The 13627-nt window shown below is 44.2% G+C and overlaps 1 protein-coding gene across 1 annotated transcript in view; it reads left to right on the top strand.

Annotated features, from left to right (window-relative positions):
* LOC115118340 (fatty acyl-CoA reductase 1-like) overlaps positions 1 to 13627 on the top strand; it is a 66130-nt gene that overhangs the window by 33293 nt on the left and 19210 nt on the right. Inside the window, exon 3 of the mRNA XM_029646927.2 lies at positions 10107 to 10282. Coding sequence (XP_029502787.1) covers positions 10107 to 10282 — 176 coding nt within the window. The remainder of the gene's footprint in view (positions 1 to 10106; positions 10283 to 13627) is intronic.

Genomic DNA, 13627 nt, shown 5'->3' with positions numbered 1-13627 from the left:
AATCTCTATTGCACTCCACACTGCCCTTTCCCACCTGGACAAAAGGAATACTTATGTGAGAATGCTATTCATTGACTACAGCTCAGCATTCAACACCATAGTACCCTCAAAGCTCATCACTAAGCTAAGGATCCTGGGACTAAACACCTCCCTCTGCAACTGGATCCTGGACTTCCTGACGGGCCGACCACAATGTGGTGAGGGTAGGTAGCAACACATCTGCTATGCTGATCCTCAACACTGGAGCTCCCCAGGGTGCATGCTCAGTCCCCTCCTGTACTCCCTGTTCACACACGACTGCATGGCCAGGCACGACTCCAACACCATCATTAAGTTTGCAGACGACACAACAGTGGTAGGCCTGATCACAGACAACGACGAGATTGCCTATAAGGAGGAGGTCAGAGATCTGGCCGGGTGGTGCCAGAATAACAACCTCTCCCTCAACGTAACCAAGACTAAGGAGATGATTGTGGACTACAGGAAAAGGAGGACCGAGCACGCCCTCATTCTCATCGACGGGGCTGTAGTGGATCAGGTTGAGAGCTTCAAGTTCCTTGGTGTCCACATCAATAACAAACTAGAATGGTCCAAACACACCAAGACAGTCAAGAAGAAGGCACGACAAAGCCCCTCGGGAAACTAAAAAGATTTGGCATGGGTCCTGAGATCCTCAAAAGGATTATACTGCTGCAACATCGAGAGCATCCTGACTGGTTGCATCACTGCCTAGTACGGCAATTACTTGGGCCTCTGACCGCAAGGCACTACAGAGGGTAGTGCGTACGGCCCAGTACATCACTGGGGCTAAGCTGTCTGCCATCCAGGACCTCGACACCAGGCGGTGTCAGAGGAAGGCCCTAAAAATTGTCAAAGACCCCAGCCACCGCAGTCATAGTGTCACACCCTGACCTTAGATAGCCTTTTTTATGTCTCTATTTTGGTTTGGTCAGGGTGTGATTTGGGTGGGCATTCTATGCTTTGTTTTCTATGTTTCTTTATTTCTATGTTTTGGCCAGGTATGGTTCTCAATCAGGGACAGCTGTCTACCGTTGTCTCTGATTGGGAATCATACTTAGGTAGCCCTTTTTCCCTCCTTTCAGTGTGGGTAGTTAACTTTGTTTGTGGCACTTAGCCCTGTAAGCTTCATGGTTGTGTCTTTCGTTTGTTGTTTTGTTGGCGACATTTTAAATGTATGCTCACCACGCTGCACTTTGGTCCACTTCCACTTCTGACGACACCTGTGACACATAGACTGTTCTCTACTACCACATGGCAAGCGGTACCGGAGTGCCAAGTCTAGGACAAAAAGGTTTCTCAACAGTTTTTACCCCCAAGCCTAATCAAATGGCTACCTGGAATATTTGCATTGTGTGCCACCCCCAACCCCTCTGTTATGCTGCTACTACTCTCTGTTTATCATATATGCATAGTCACTTTAATAATACATTCATGTACATACTACCTCAATTGGGCCGACCAACCAGTGCTCCCACACATTGGTTAACCGGGCTATCTGCATTGTGTCCGGCCCCACCACCCACCAGCCCCTCTTTTACGCTACTGCTACTCTCTACTCATCATATATGCATAGTCACTTTAACCATATCTACATGTACATACTACCTCAATCAGCCTGACTAACCGGTGTCTGTATGTAGCCTCGCTACATTTATAGCCTTGATTCTGTACATATTTTTACTGTTGTTTTATTTCTTTACTCACCTATTGTTCACCTAATACCTTTTTTGCACTATTGGTTAGAGCCTGTAAGTAAGCATTTCACTAAGTTCAACACCTGTTGTATTCGGCACACGTTACAAATAAACTTTGATTTGAACCTGGTATAGAGGAGACAGACCCACTGGTTGCCCTCTAGGTTACAGAGAGCTGGTAGTCCCATCCACCAAACTACCAGGTGTGAAACAGGGAAGGGACTCAGGGGGTATGCTAATTTGGTATAGAGCAGACCTAACTCACTCCATTAAATTAATCAAAACAGGAACATTTTACATTTGGCTAAAAATTCAAAAGGAAATTATCTTAACAGAGAAAAATGTCCTCCTGTGTGCTACCAATATCCCCCCACTAGAATCCCCATACTTTAATGAAGACAGCTTCTCTATCTTGGAGGGGGAAATCAATCATTTCCAGGCCCAGGGACATGTACTAGTCTGTGGCGACCTAAATGCCAGAACCGGACAAGAACCTGACACCCTCAGCACACAGGGGGACAAACACCTGCCTGCAGGTGACAGCATTTCCTCCACCAAATGCCCCCCTAGGCACAACTATGACAACATAACCAACAAAAACGGGTCACAACTCCTGCAGCTCTGTTGCACGCTGGGTATGTACATAGTCAATGGTAGGCTTCGAGGGGACTCCTATGGTATGTACACCTATAGCTCATCTCTTGGCAGTAGTACTGTAGACTACTTTATCACTGACCTCAACCCAGAGTCTCTCAGAGCGTTCACAGTCAGCCCACTGAAACCCCTATCAGACCGCAGCAAAATCACAGTCTATTTGAACAGAGCAATACTCAATCATGAGGCATCAAATCCAAAGGAACTGAGAAATATTAAGAAATGCTATAGATGGAAGGAATGCAGTTTGGAAACCTACCAAAAAACAATTAGGCAATAACAAATTCAATCCCTTTTAGACAACTTCCTGGGTAAAACGTTCCGTTCCACTGTAATAGTGAAGGTGTAAACTTGGCAGTAGAAAATCTTAACCGTATATTTGACCTCTCAGCTTCCTTATCAAATCTAAAATATCTCAAATGGAAAACCGAAGAAAATGAACAACAATGACAAATGGTTTGATGAAGAATGCAAAAATCTAAGAAAGAAATTGAGAAACCTGTCCAACCAAAAACATAGAGACCCGGAAAACCTGAGTCTACGCCTTCACTATGGTGAATCACTAAAACAATACAGAAATGCACGACGGAAAAATAAGGAACAGCACGTCAGAAATCAGCTCAAACTAATTGAAGAATCCATAGACTCTAACCACTTCTGGGAAAATTGGAAAACACTAAACAAACAACAACACGAAGAATTATCTATCCAAAATGGAGATGTATGGGTAAACCACTTCTCCAATCTTTTGGCTCTATAACAAAGAACAAACAGCAAAAACATATACATGTTCAAATACAAGTCTTAGAATCAACTATTAAAGACACCAGAACCCACTGGACTCTCCAATTACCTTGAATGAACTACAGGACAAAATTAATTATCATTAACAGCAGCCTCGTACATTTCCTCAGTGAAAACAATGCACTGAGCAAATGTCAAATTTGTTTTTACCAAATTACCGTACAACAGACCAGGTATTCACTCTGCACACCCTAATTGACAAACAAACCAACCAAAACAAAGGCAAAGGCAAAGTCGTCTCATGCTTTGTTGATTTCAAAAAAGCCTTCGGCTTAATTTGGCATGAGGGTTTGCTATACAAATTGATGGAAAGTGATGTTAGGGGAAAAACATGCAACATTATAAAATGCATGTACATAAACAACAAGTGTGGTTAAAATAGGCAGAAAACACACAAATTTCTTCCCACAGGGCTGTGGGGTGAGACAGGGATGCAGCTTAAGCCCCACCCTCTTCAACATATATATCAACGAATTGGCGAGGGCACTAGAAAAGTCTGCAGAACCCGGCCTCACCCTACTAGAATCTGAAGTCAAATGTCTAATGGTTGCTGATGATCTGGTGCTTCTGTCACCAACCAAGGAGGGCCTACAGCAGCACCTAGATATCAAATCAAATCAAACTTTATTTGTCACATACACATGGTTAGCAGATGTTAATGCGAGTGTAGCGAAATGCTTGTGCTTCTAGTTCCGACAATGCAGTAATAACCAATGAGTAATCTAACCTAACAATTCCACAACTACTACCTTATACACACAAGTGCAAAGGGATAAAGAATATGTACATAAAGATATATGAAGGAGTGATGGTACAGAACGGCAAGATGCAGTAGATGGTATCGAGTACAGTATATACATATGAGATGAGTAATGCAGGGTATACAAACATAAAGTGGCATATTCTGCATAGATTCTGCCAGACCTGGGCCCTGACAGTAAATCTTAGTAAGACCAAAATAATGGTGTTCCAAAAAAGGTCCAGTCGCCAGGACCACAAATACAAATTCCATCTAGACACCGTTGCCCTAGAGCACACAAAAATAATACATACCTTGGCCTAAACGATCTGAGAGACAAGGCAAGAAGGGCATTCTATGCAATCAAAAGAAACAAAATTCAACATACCAAAAAAATACTTGAATCAGTTATAGAATCCATTGCCCTTTATGGTTGTGAGGTCTGGGGTCCGCTCACCAACCAATAATTCACAAAATGGGACAAACACCAAATTGAGACTGCATGCAGTATTCTGCAAAAATATCCTCTGTGTAGAACGTAGAACACCAAATAATGGATGCAGAGCAGAATTAGGCCGATACCCGCTAATTATAAAAATCCAGAAAAGAGCCGTTAAATTCTACAACCACCTAAAAGGAAGCGATTCCCAATCCTTCCATAACAAAGCCATCACCTACAGAGAGATGGAGACCTGGAGAAGAGTTCCCTAAGCAAGGTGGTGCTGGGGCTCTGTTCACAAACACACCCCACAGTGTGTGTGTCCTGAGCCCCAGGACAGCAACACAATTAGACCCAACCAAATCATGAGAAAACAAAAATATAATTACTTGACACATTGGAAAGAATTAACAAAAAAACAGAGCAAACTAGAATGCTATTTGGCCCTAAACAGAGAGTACACAGTGGCAGAATACCTGACCACTGTGACGGACCCAAACTTAAAGAAAGCTTTGACTATGTACAGACTCAGTGAGCATAGCCTTGCTATTGAGAAAGGCTCTCAAGAGAAGACAGACTATGTGCACACTGCCCACAAAGTGGGGTGGATACTGAGCTGCACTTCCTAACCTCCTGCCCAATGTATGACCATATTAGAGACAGATATTTCCCTCAGATTACACAGATCCACAAATAATTAAAAAACAAACCCAATGTTGATTAAACTCCCATATCTACTGTGTGAAATACCAGTGTGCCATCACTGCAGCAAGGTTTGTGACATGTTGCAACAAGAAAAGGTCAACCAGTGAAAACAAACACCATTGTAAATACAACCCATATTTAGGCTTATTTATTTTCCCTTTTGTACTTTAACCATTTGCACACTGTTACAACACTGTATATATACATAATATGACATGTGTAATGTCTTTATTCTTTTGAAACTTCTGTGAGTGTAATGTTTACTGTTAATTTGTATTGTTTATTTCACTTTTGTGTATTATATCACTTTTGTATATTATCTACCTCACCTGCTTTGGCAATGTTAACACGTTTCCCAAGCCCCTTGAATTAAATTGAATTGAATTGAGAGAGAGACAGAGAGAGAGAGGGGGGGGGGGGCAACTGGCAGCCCTACATAGTCAGTCAGCATAACAGATATCTAATAGATAGCTCTGTGTTCGAGCCCAGTCATCCCAGTAGTGACACATCCCTCTTGGCTCTGTGTCTGAGGCTACAGAGATACAGCGAGATTAGCTCCTCTGTCTCAGCCCTGACGGCCATGCTGCGCTGTTACTGTGGGAAGGTGCGGGCACACATCCACACTCTGTCTCTCACACACATTGAAACTCATGTACACAGAGAGAGAGAGAGAGAGAGGAACACACACAGTCACACACAATCAGATGATTTGTGCCAGAGGGGAGATCAGTGGTAGGCTGGCACTGGGAGACTGCCTCAGTCTCTCACAAAAGAACACCCATATCCCACAATGCCCTTCTCTCCTCGTCTCTGAACAAAGGCCATGCACAGGCCCACAATCTCTGACCTCACTTACCCCTCTGACCTTAATGCACTCACTATTTCTTCCCCCTCCTCTCTCTTCCTATCCCTCCATCTCTCTTCCTCTCCGTCCATCTCTCTTCCTCTCCCTCCCTCCCTCCATCTCTCTTCCTCTCTCTTTCTCTCCCTCCCTCTCTTCCTCTTCCTCCCTCTCTCTTCTTCTCCCTCCCTCTCTCTTCCTCTCTCCTTCTCTCTTCCTCTCCCTTCCTCTCTCTTCCTCTCCCCCCTCTTTCTTTCTTCTCTCTCGCTCTTCCTCTCCCTCCCTCTCTCCCTCTTCCTCTCCCTCCATCTCTCTTCCTGTCCCTCCCTCTCTTCCTCTCTCCTTCTCTCTTCCTCTCCCGCCCCTCTCTCCCCCCTCTTTCTCTCTTCTTCTCTCTCTCTTCCTCTCTCCCTCTCCCTCCTCTCTCTTCCTATCCCTCCCTCTCTCTTCCTCTCTTCCTCTCCCTCCCTCTCTCTTCCTCTCTTCCTCTCCCTCCCTCTCTCTTCCTCTCATCCTCTCGCTCTCTCCCTTTCTCTTCCTCTTTCTTCCTCTCCCTCCCTCTCCCCCTCTCTCTTCCCCCCTTTCTCTCTTCTTCTCTCTCTCTTCTTCTCTCTCCCTCTCTCTTCCTCTCTCTTCCTATCCCTCCCTCTCTCTTCCTCTCATCCTCTCTCTTCCTCTCCCTCCCTCTCTCTTCCTCTCATCCTCTCGCTCTCTCCCTTTCTCTTCCTCTCTCTTCCTCTCCCTCCCTCTCTCTTCCTCTCATCCTCTCGCTCTCTCCCTTTCTCTTCCTCTTTCTTCCTATCCCTCTCTCTTGACTTGCATGATACTTGTTTACTACAAGGCTGACAGGTTGCATTGATTCTGACAGGTTACATTGATTCTGACAGGTTACATTGATTCTGATGTACATGATGTACAGTGTAGTAGTAGTGTTGGTACTATACACGATGTACAGTGTAGTAGTAGTGTTGGTACTATACACGATGTACAGTGTAGTAGTAGTGTTGGTACTATACACGATGTACAGTGTAGTAGTAGTGTTGGTACTATACACGATGTACAGTGTAGTAGTAGTGTTGGTACTATACACGATGTACAGTGTAGTAGTAGTGTTGGTACTATACATGATGTACAGTGTAGTAGTAGTGTTGGTACTATACATGATGTACAGTGTAGTAGTAGTGTTGGTACTATACATGATGTACAGTGTAGTAGTAGTGTTGGTACTATACATGATGTACAGTGTAGTAGTAGTGTTGGTACTATACATGATGTGTAGTAGTAGTGTTGGTACTATACATGATGTGTAGTAGTAGTGTTGGTACTATACATGATGTGTAGTAGTAGTGTTGGTACTATACATGATGTACAGTGTAGTAGTAGCGTTGGTACTATACATGATGTACAGTGTAGTAGTAGTGTTGGTACTATACATGATGTACAGTGTAGTAGTAGTGTTGGTACTATACATGATGTACAGTGTAGTAGTAGTGTTGGTACTATACATGATGTACAGTGTAGTAGTAGTGTTGGTACTATACATGATGTACAGTGTAGTAGTAGTGTTGGTACTATACATGATGTACAGTGTAGTAGTAGTGTTGGTACTATACATGATGTACAGTGTAGTGTTGGTACTATACATGATGTACAGTGTAGTAGTAGTGTTGGTACTATACATGATGTACAGTGTACTAGCGTTTTGTAGGATCAGCAGCAGTGGTTTTCTGTATGGCTGGTACCATTCAGATAATAGTGAAGGGAACAGCCGGCTGCAGACAGTGAAACTGATCCGTTCTCTCCCCCTCCCTCTTTCAATTCATTTCAATTCAAGGGGCTTTATTGGCATGGGAAACGTGTTAACATTGCCAAAGCAAGTGAGGTAGATAATATACAAAAGTTAAATAAACAATAAAAATTAACAGTAAACATTACACATACAGAAGTTTCAAAAGAATTAAAGACATTACAAATGTCGTATTATGTATATATACAGTGTTGCAACGATGTACAAATGGTTAATGTACAAAAGGGAAAATAAATCAACTTAAATATGGGTTGTATTTAAAGTGGTGTTTGTTCTTCACTGGTTGACCATTTCTTGTGGCAACAGGTCACAAATCTTGCTGCTGTGATGGCACACTGTGGTATTTCACCTAGTAGATATGGGAGTTTAATCAACATCGGGTTTGTTTTCTAATTCTTTGTGGATCTGTGAAATATGTCTCTGTCTCTGTTATGGGTTGAGCTGGAGTAGAAAGCAGAACACACATTGTGACCTCAGGGACTTTTTCCACCAGGGTGAATGGGGTCAACAGAGTTCTTCAGTTTGTCACGATGTGAGGAAAAGTGCAGTCAACATGGACTCATTAGAGAGCCAGAAAAGAGACAGCAATAGAAAGAGAGATAGATGTAGGGAGGGATGGAGATGGAGAGAGAGAGATGTATGGAGATGGAGAGAGAGATATATGTAGGGAGAGATGGAGAGAGAGATAGATGTAGGGAGAGATGGAGAGAGAGATATATGTAGGGAGAGATGGAGAGAGAGATATATGTAGGGAGAGATGGAGAGAGAGATATATGTAGGGAGAGATGGAGAGAGAGATATATGTAGGGAGGGATGGAGAGAGAGATAGATGTAGGGAGGGATGGAGAGAGAGATAGATGTAGGGAGGGATGGATGGAGATGGAGAGAGAGATATATGTAGGGAGGGATGGATGGAGATGGAGAGAGATATATGTAGGGAGAGATGGAGAGAGAGATAGATGGATGGAGATGGAGAGAGATATATGTAGGGAGAGATGGAGAGAGAGATATATGTAGGGAGAGATGGAGAGAGAGATAGATGTAGGGAGGGATGGATGGAGATGGAGAGAGATATATGTAGGGAGAGATGGAGAGAGAGATATATGTAGGGAGAGATGGATATATGTAGGGAGGGATGGAGAGAGAGAGAGATAGATGTAGGGAGGGATGGATGGAGATGGAGAGAGAGATAGATGTAGGGAGGGATGGAGAGAGAGATAGATGTAGGGAGGATGGATGGAGATGGAGAGAGATATATGTAGGGAGGGATGGATGGAGATGGAGAGAGAGATAGATGTATGGAGATTGAGATAGAGATATATGTAGGGAGAGATGGAGAGAGAGATAGATGTAGGGAGGGATGGATGGAGATGGAGAGAGATAGATGTAGGGAGGGATGGAGAGAAAGAACATGGATATGAACAGCTGTTGGAGGCATTACTCAACATCTGTCCTGCTCTTCACTTAGAGTGGTCTGCTTACCAAGGCAGCCAGAACACACACACACACTCTCTCACTCACACACACACACACACACACACACACACTCACACACTCACACACACACACACACACACACACACACACACACACACACAGAGGAGAGACATCCAATTTCATAACTCACACATGCTAATCTTAATCACTAGCAATCTGAAATGTCCAGTACAATTTTTTGTGTCTTCCTTAATTCTCGACACCCAGAGCCAAATCTGAGGTGCACACTGGCCAGCTACTTGATTTATGTCTCGTCTGTCACAAGAGACTTTATCTTCCCTTCTGTTTGTTGTGTTCTTATATTCAGCCCTAAAACACAGTCCCCTGCATTCAAGACTAAGACCTACAATTTGTTGATGATGGTTTTTGCTTGGAGGATAAGGAGTGATATTATCTCCCTCCTTGGTGATGAGGTTTCATTTCCTGTGTCATGTTTAGTAAGGTGCACTCCCTGCCTCATCTGAGTCATAAGAACAGGGAACATGTTACACACGCACACACACACACACACACACACACACACAGAGTGCTCTGGTACTGCAGAGTGTGGTCTCCCATGGGCGACACCGCTGCTACTAGAGCATTGTGGGAAAATGCAAATATTGCCACCCGCTTGATCTGTGTTTAAATACTAGAGTCATTCATCAATTACATCGGTCAACATGAACCATATTGTTCATACTGAGGCTTGCAAATACTACTATGGTGCTATTGTTAGGTAAAAGCTGACATGGCTTTACACAGTAGCAGTTGTGCAGAGGAATAGCCTACAGCCAAACATCCATGTAGACAGAATCGTTACAGACATCAATGCATATAGTGTCCTTTACATATGGACCTGGTTAAATCAATGGCTTGACATACGTTGATATGATCTGATGCATCTATGTGTGCATTTCCTGCAGCTGTTTGACCGCTTGAGGGAGGACAACCCAGACTTCCACCAGAAGATAGTTCCTATCAGCAGTGAGTTGACACAGCCTGCCCTGGCCATCAGTCCTGAGGACGTAGAGAGACTGACCTCCTGCGTCAACATCATCTTCCACTGTGCTGCCACCATCCGCTTCGACGAACCCCTCAAGTGAGGACCACAACCCCCTACACACCGACTCTTCCTCTATCACCTAGCTATCAAGCTAACTCACCACTTTATCAACTCAACAAATCCGTTTGATTGTATATAAATGCATGGACATAGCTTGTGTCTGACACAGAGAGAGGTACAAAGACATAGAGATCCTATTAACTGACGTCAACACAGTAGACAGTCTGTAGTTGCGAGGAGGTCAGCCCGTATAGGGGCCAGGGTCGTCTTTATCTTGGTCACGTTTTATTTTGATATTTTACTCTGGTCTGGTTTATGGGATCGGGGGGTTTTGCTTTGTCATTGTCCAGAGTACCAGAAAGTGCCCATTGTCCAGGGACTTCCTACAGGAAGTGATGTTTGGTTGATAGTGTGGACTGTTTGTGTTCTGGTGTTGACCAATGGGGAAGCTGATACATCTAGAGTATGATGAGGATGTTGAGAAACACAACAGAGATCCCAAGATAATATAGCGTCTGTGTAGCGTCTGTCAAGCAATATTGTTCACCTAAAATGGTTGACAGGCAAACACTTACATAAATAGTCATTAAACATATTACATCAAAATCCAATGCAATGTTGAGCGAATAAAGTCTTATAGAATACAGTCATATTGAATTTAAAAATTGAAACTGTTTAAGTTTTCAATATTCCACGTGGTTTCATCATCTCACGTAGTAGACAGTGCATCGATGTTCCATGTGGTGAGAGAGACAGATAGAGAGAGAGATGTATCCAGGGAGTCTGAAGGTAGCTAGCTGTAGGGGGTAGAGAGATGTATCCAGGGAGTCTGAAGGTAGCTAGCTGTAGGGGGTAGAGAGATGTATCCAGGGAGTCTGAAGGTAGCTAGCTGTAGGGGGTAGAGAGATGTATCCAGGGAGTCTGCAGGTAGCTAGCTGTAGGGGTAGAGAGATGTATCCAGGGAGTCTGCAGGTAGCTAGCTGTAGGGGGTAGAGAGATGTATCCAGGGAGTCTGCAGGTAGCTAGCTGTAGGGGTAGAGAGATGTATCCAGGGAGTCTGCAGGTAGCTAGCTGTAGGGGGTAGAGAGATGTATCCAGGAGTCTGCAGGTAGCTAGCTGTAGGGGTAGATAGATGTATCCAGGAGTCTGATACAGGTCTGTTAGCTAGATATGTAGATGGGTGAGCCGTATCAAGGAGTCAGACAAAGTGGTAAATTGTAGGGACAAGCGACAGTTTATTCAGAGTCTGAAGATATCTAGTACAGGTAAGATGGCTCCAGTTAGTCACAGAACAGCAGGAAAAGAGGCCGTTAACAATCAGCACAGCCTAATATATGGCAGAAAGTAGGTTGATTCTAGAAGATCGGATCTTTGGATTGGTTCAGGCTGGGTGTAGTCTGTAGTCTTCCGCCATTGGCTCAGTTGTCTGTCCGTCATCAGGAAGTCTCAGGCACACAATGTTCTGCTAGAGAGGAGATTATGTGTGTGCGCTAGTTTGGCAGTAAGTGTGTAATGCGGGAGCTATCCAGTAGGGGACCCAATACAGGCTCTACGGTGAGTTGTAGCCATGTATTTAGCAGTAGGTTGGTCACCTGCATAAGAAATAGCAATTCTTTACAGAGTCTGCAGGTAGCTAGCTGTAGGGGGTAGAGAGATGTATCCAGGGAGTCTGCAGGTAGCTAGCTGTAGGGTGTAGAGAGATGTCTCCAGGGAGTCTACAGGTAGCTAGCTGTAGGGGGTAGAGAGATGTCTCCAGGGAGTCTGCAGGTAGCTAGCTGTAGGGGGTAGAGAGATGTATCCAGGGAGTCTACAGGTAGCTAGCTGTAGGGGTAGAGAGATGTATCCAGGGAGTCTGCAGGTAGCTAGCTGTAGGGGGTAGAGAGATGTCTTTAGATGTCTTCTACTCAGTGAGGAAGCAGGAATGAGGTCTTCAGAGGGATTATTAAAACATTAAAGAGCTCTGTGTCTATCTGTCTCAGTGTATTCTCACAAGTCTTCATCATACTGTTAAATACGCCTGTCTGGGTGCCTGTGTGGCTGCTGGGAACAGATCCCGTTGAGTAGGAGAGACAGGGCAGCCTTAAGGGATGAGATGCAGTCAGAGAGGTGAAAGGAGGTGTGGGGAGGCGGGACATTAGCTGTGAGAGTGTTCTCTGAACAGCATCATAGCTCTCTTCTCCCTCTCACTTTCTTTTCTCTTTTCACCCCTACCTCTCCATCCCTTCCTCTGTATTTCTCTCTCTTTCTCCCCTGTTCTCTCTCACGTTCTCTCGTCTGACACACAATGATGTTACCCTGTCTCCAGGGAAACAAAGTTGCCAGGGGGAGTTGGACCATAATCAGACAACAGTTTAATCACTGGGACCCAGACCACAGCATTTCAGATAGCGCCCTAGACACAACATCTGTGCTGTGCAAATGTACAAGGCTAGTCAAGCCTAGCACTGAAGCAGTGATAAGCACCATAGCCACTATAGCTGCTAGGATACAGTATATCTGGCACCCTAATGAAAATACAACAGCGGAATTCATTAATGACTCAGCGGCTTGGAACAGTGAGGAACACAGTTAGGAGCAGTCCACAGACACAGTGGTGTTCTCTCTCAAACTGGCCTAGTGCTCTGTAATAGTTCTCAAACTGGCCTAATGCTCTATAATAGTTCTCAAACTGGCCTAGTGCTCTATAATAGTTCTCAAACTGGCCTAGTGCTCTATAATAGTTCTCAAACTGGCCTAGTGCTCTATAATAGTTCTCAAACTGGCCTAGTGCTCTATAATAGTTCTCAAACTGGCCTAGTGCTTTATAATAGTTCTCAAACTACCCTAGTGCTCTATAAAAGTTCCCAAAACCACATCTGACATCTGCACTTACATACACACACACACCTTCTACACTGCCTGACTGTGGCTGAGAAGCACTATCTTTCTCTGTAGACTGGCTGAGAGGTGAGATAGATTTCTGTCTGTTTTCCTGGAATGGAAGCACATTGCTGGAATCAAGTGTGAGGATAAAAGGGTGTGAGGGAGGATTATTATAATGCCAACTCTCCAACGTGCTCTCTCTCTCTCTTTCTCACCCTTCTCTCTCTCTTTTTCTGTTTCTCTCTTTCTCTCTCGGTCTGTCTCTTTCTCACCCTTCTCTCTCTCTCTTTCTGTTTCTCTGTTTCTCTCTCTTTCTCACCCTTCTCTCTCTCTTTTTCTGTTTCTCTCTTTCTCCCTCTCTCGGTCTCTCTCTCTCTCTCTCTCTTTCTCACCCTTCTCTCTCTCTTTTTCTGTTTCTGTTTCTCTCTCTTTCTCACCCTTCTCTTTTTCGGTTTCTCTCTTTCTCCCTCTCTCTCTCTCTCTCTCACACTTCTCTCCTTGTGAGGATGTTACGGGAAT

This window comes from Oncorhynchus nerka, linkage group LG23 (assembly GCF_034236695.1).
Source record: "Oncorhynchus nerka isolate Pitt River linkage group LG23, Oner_Uvic_2.0, whole genome shotgun sequence".
Lineage (NCBI taxonomy): Eukaryota > Metazoa > Chordata > Actinopteri > Salmoniformes > Salmonidae > Oncorhynchus > Oncorhynchus nerka.
This window is presented reverse-complemented; position numbering and strand designations above follow the sequence as displayed.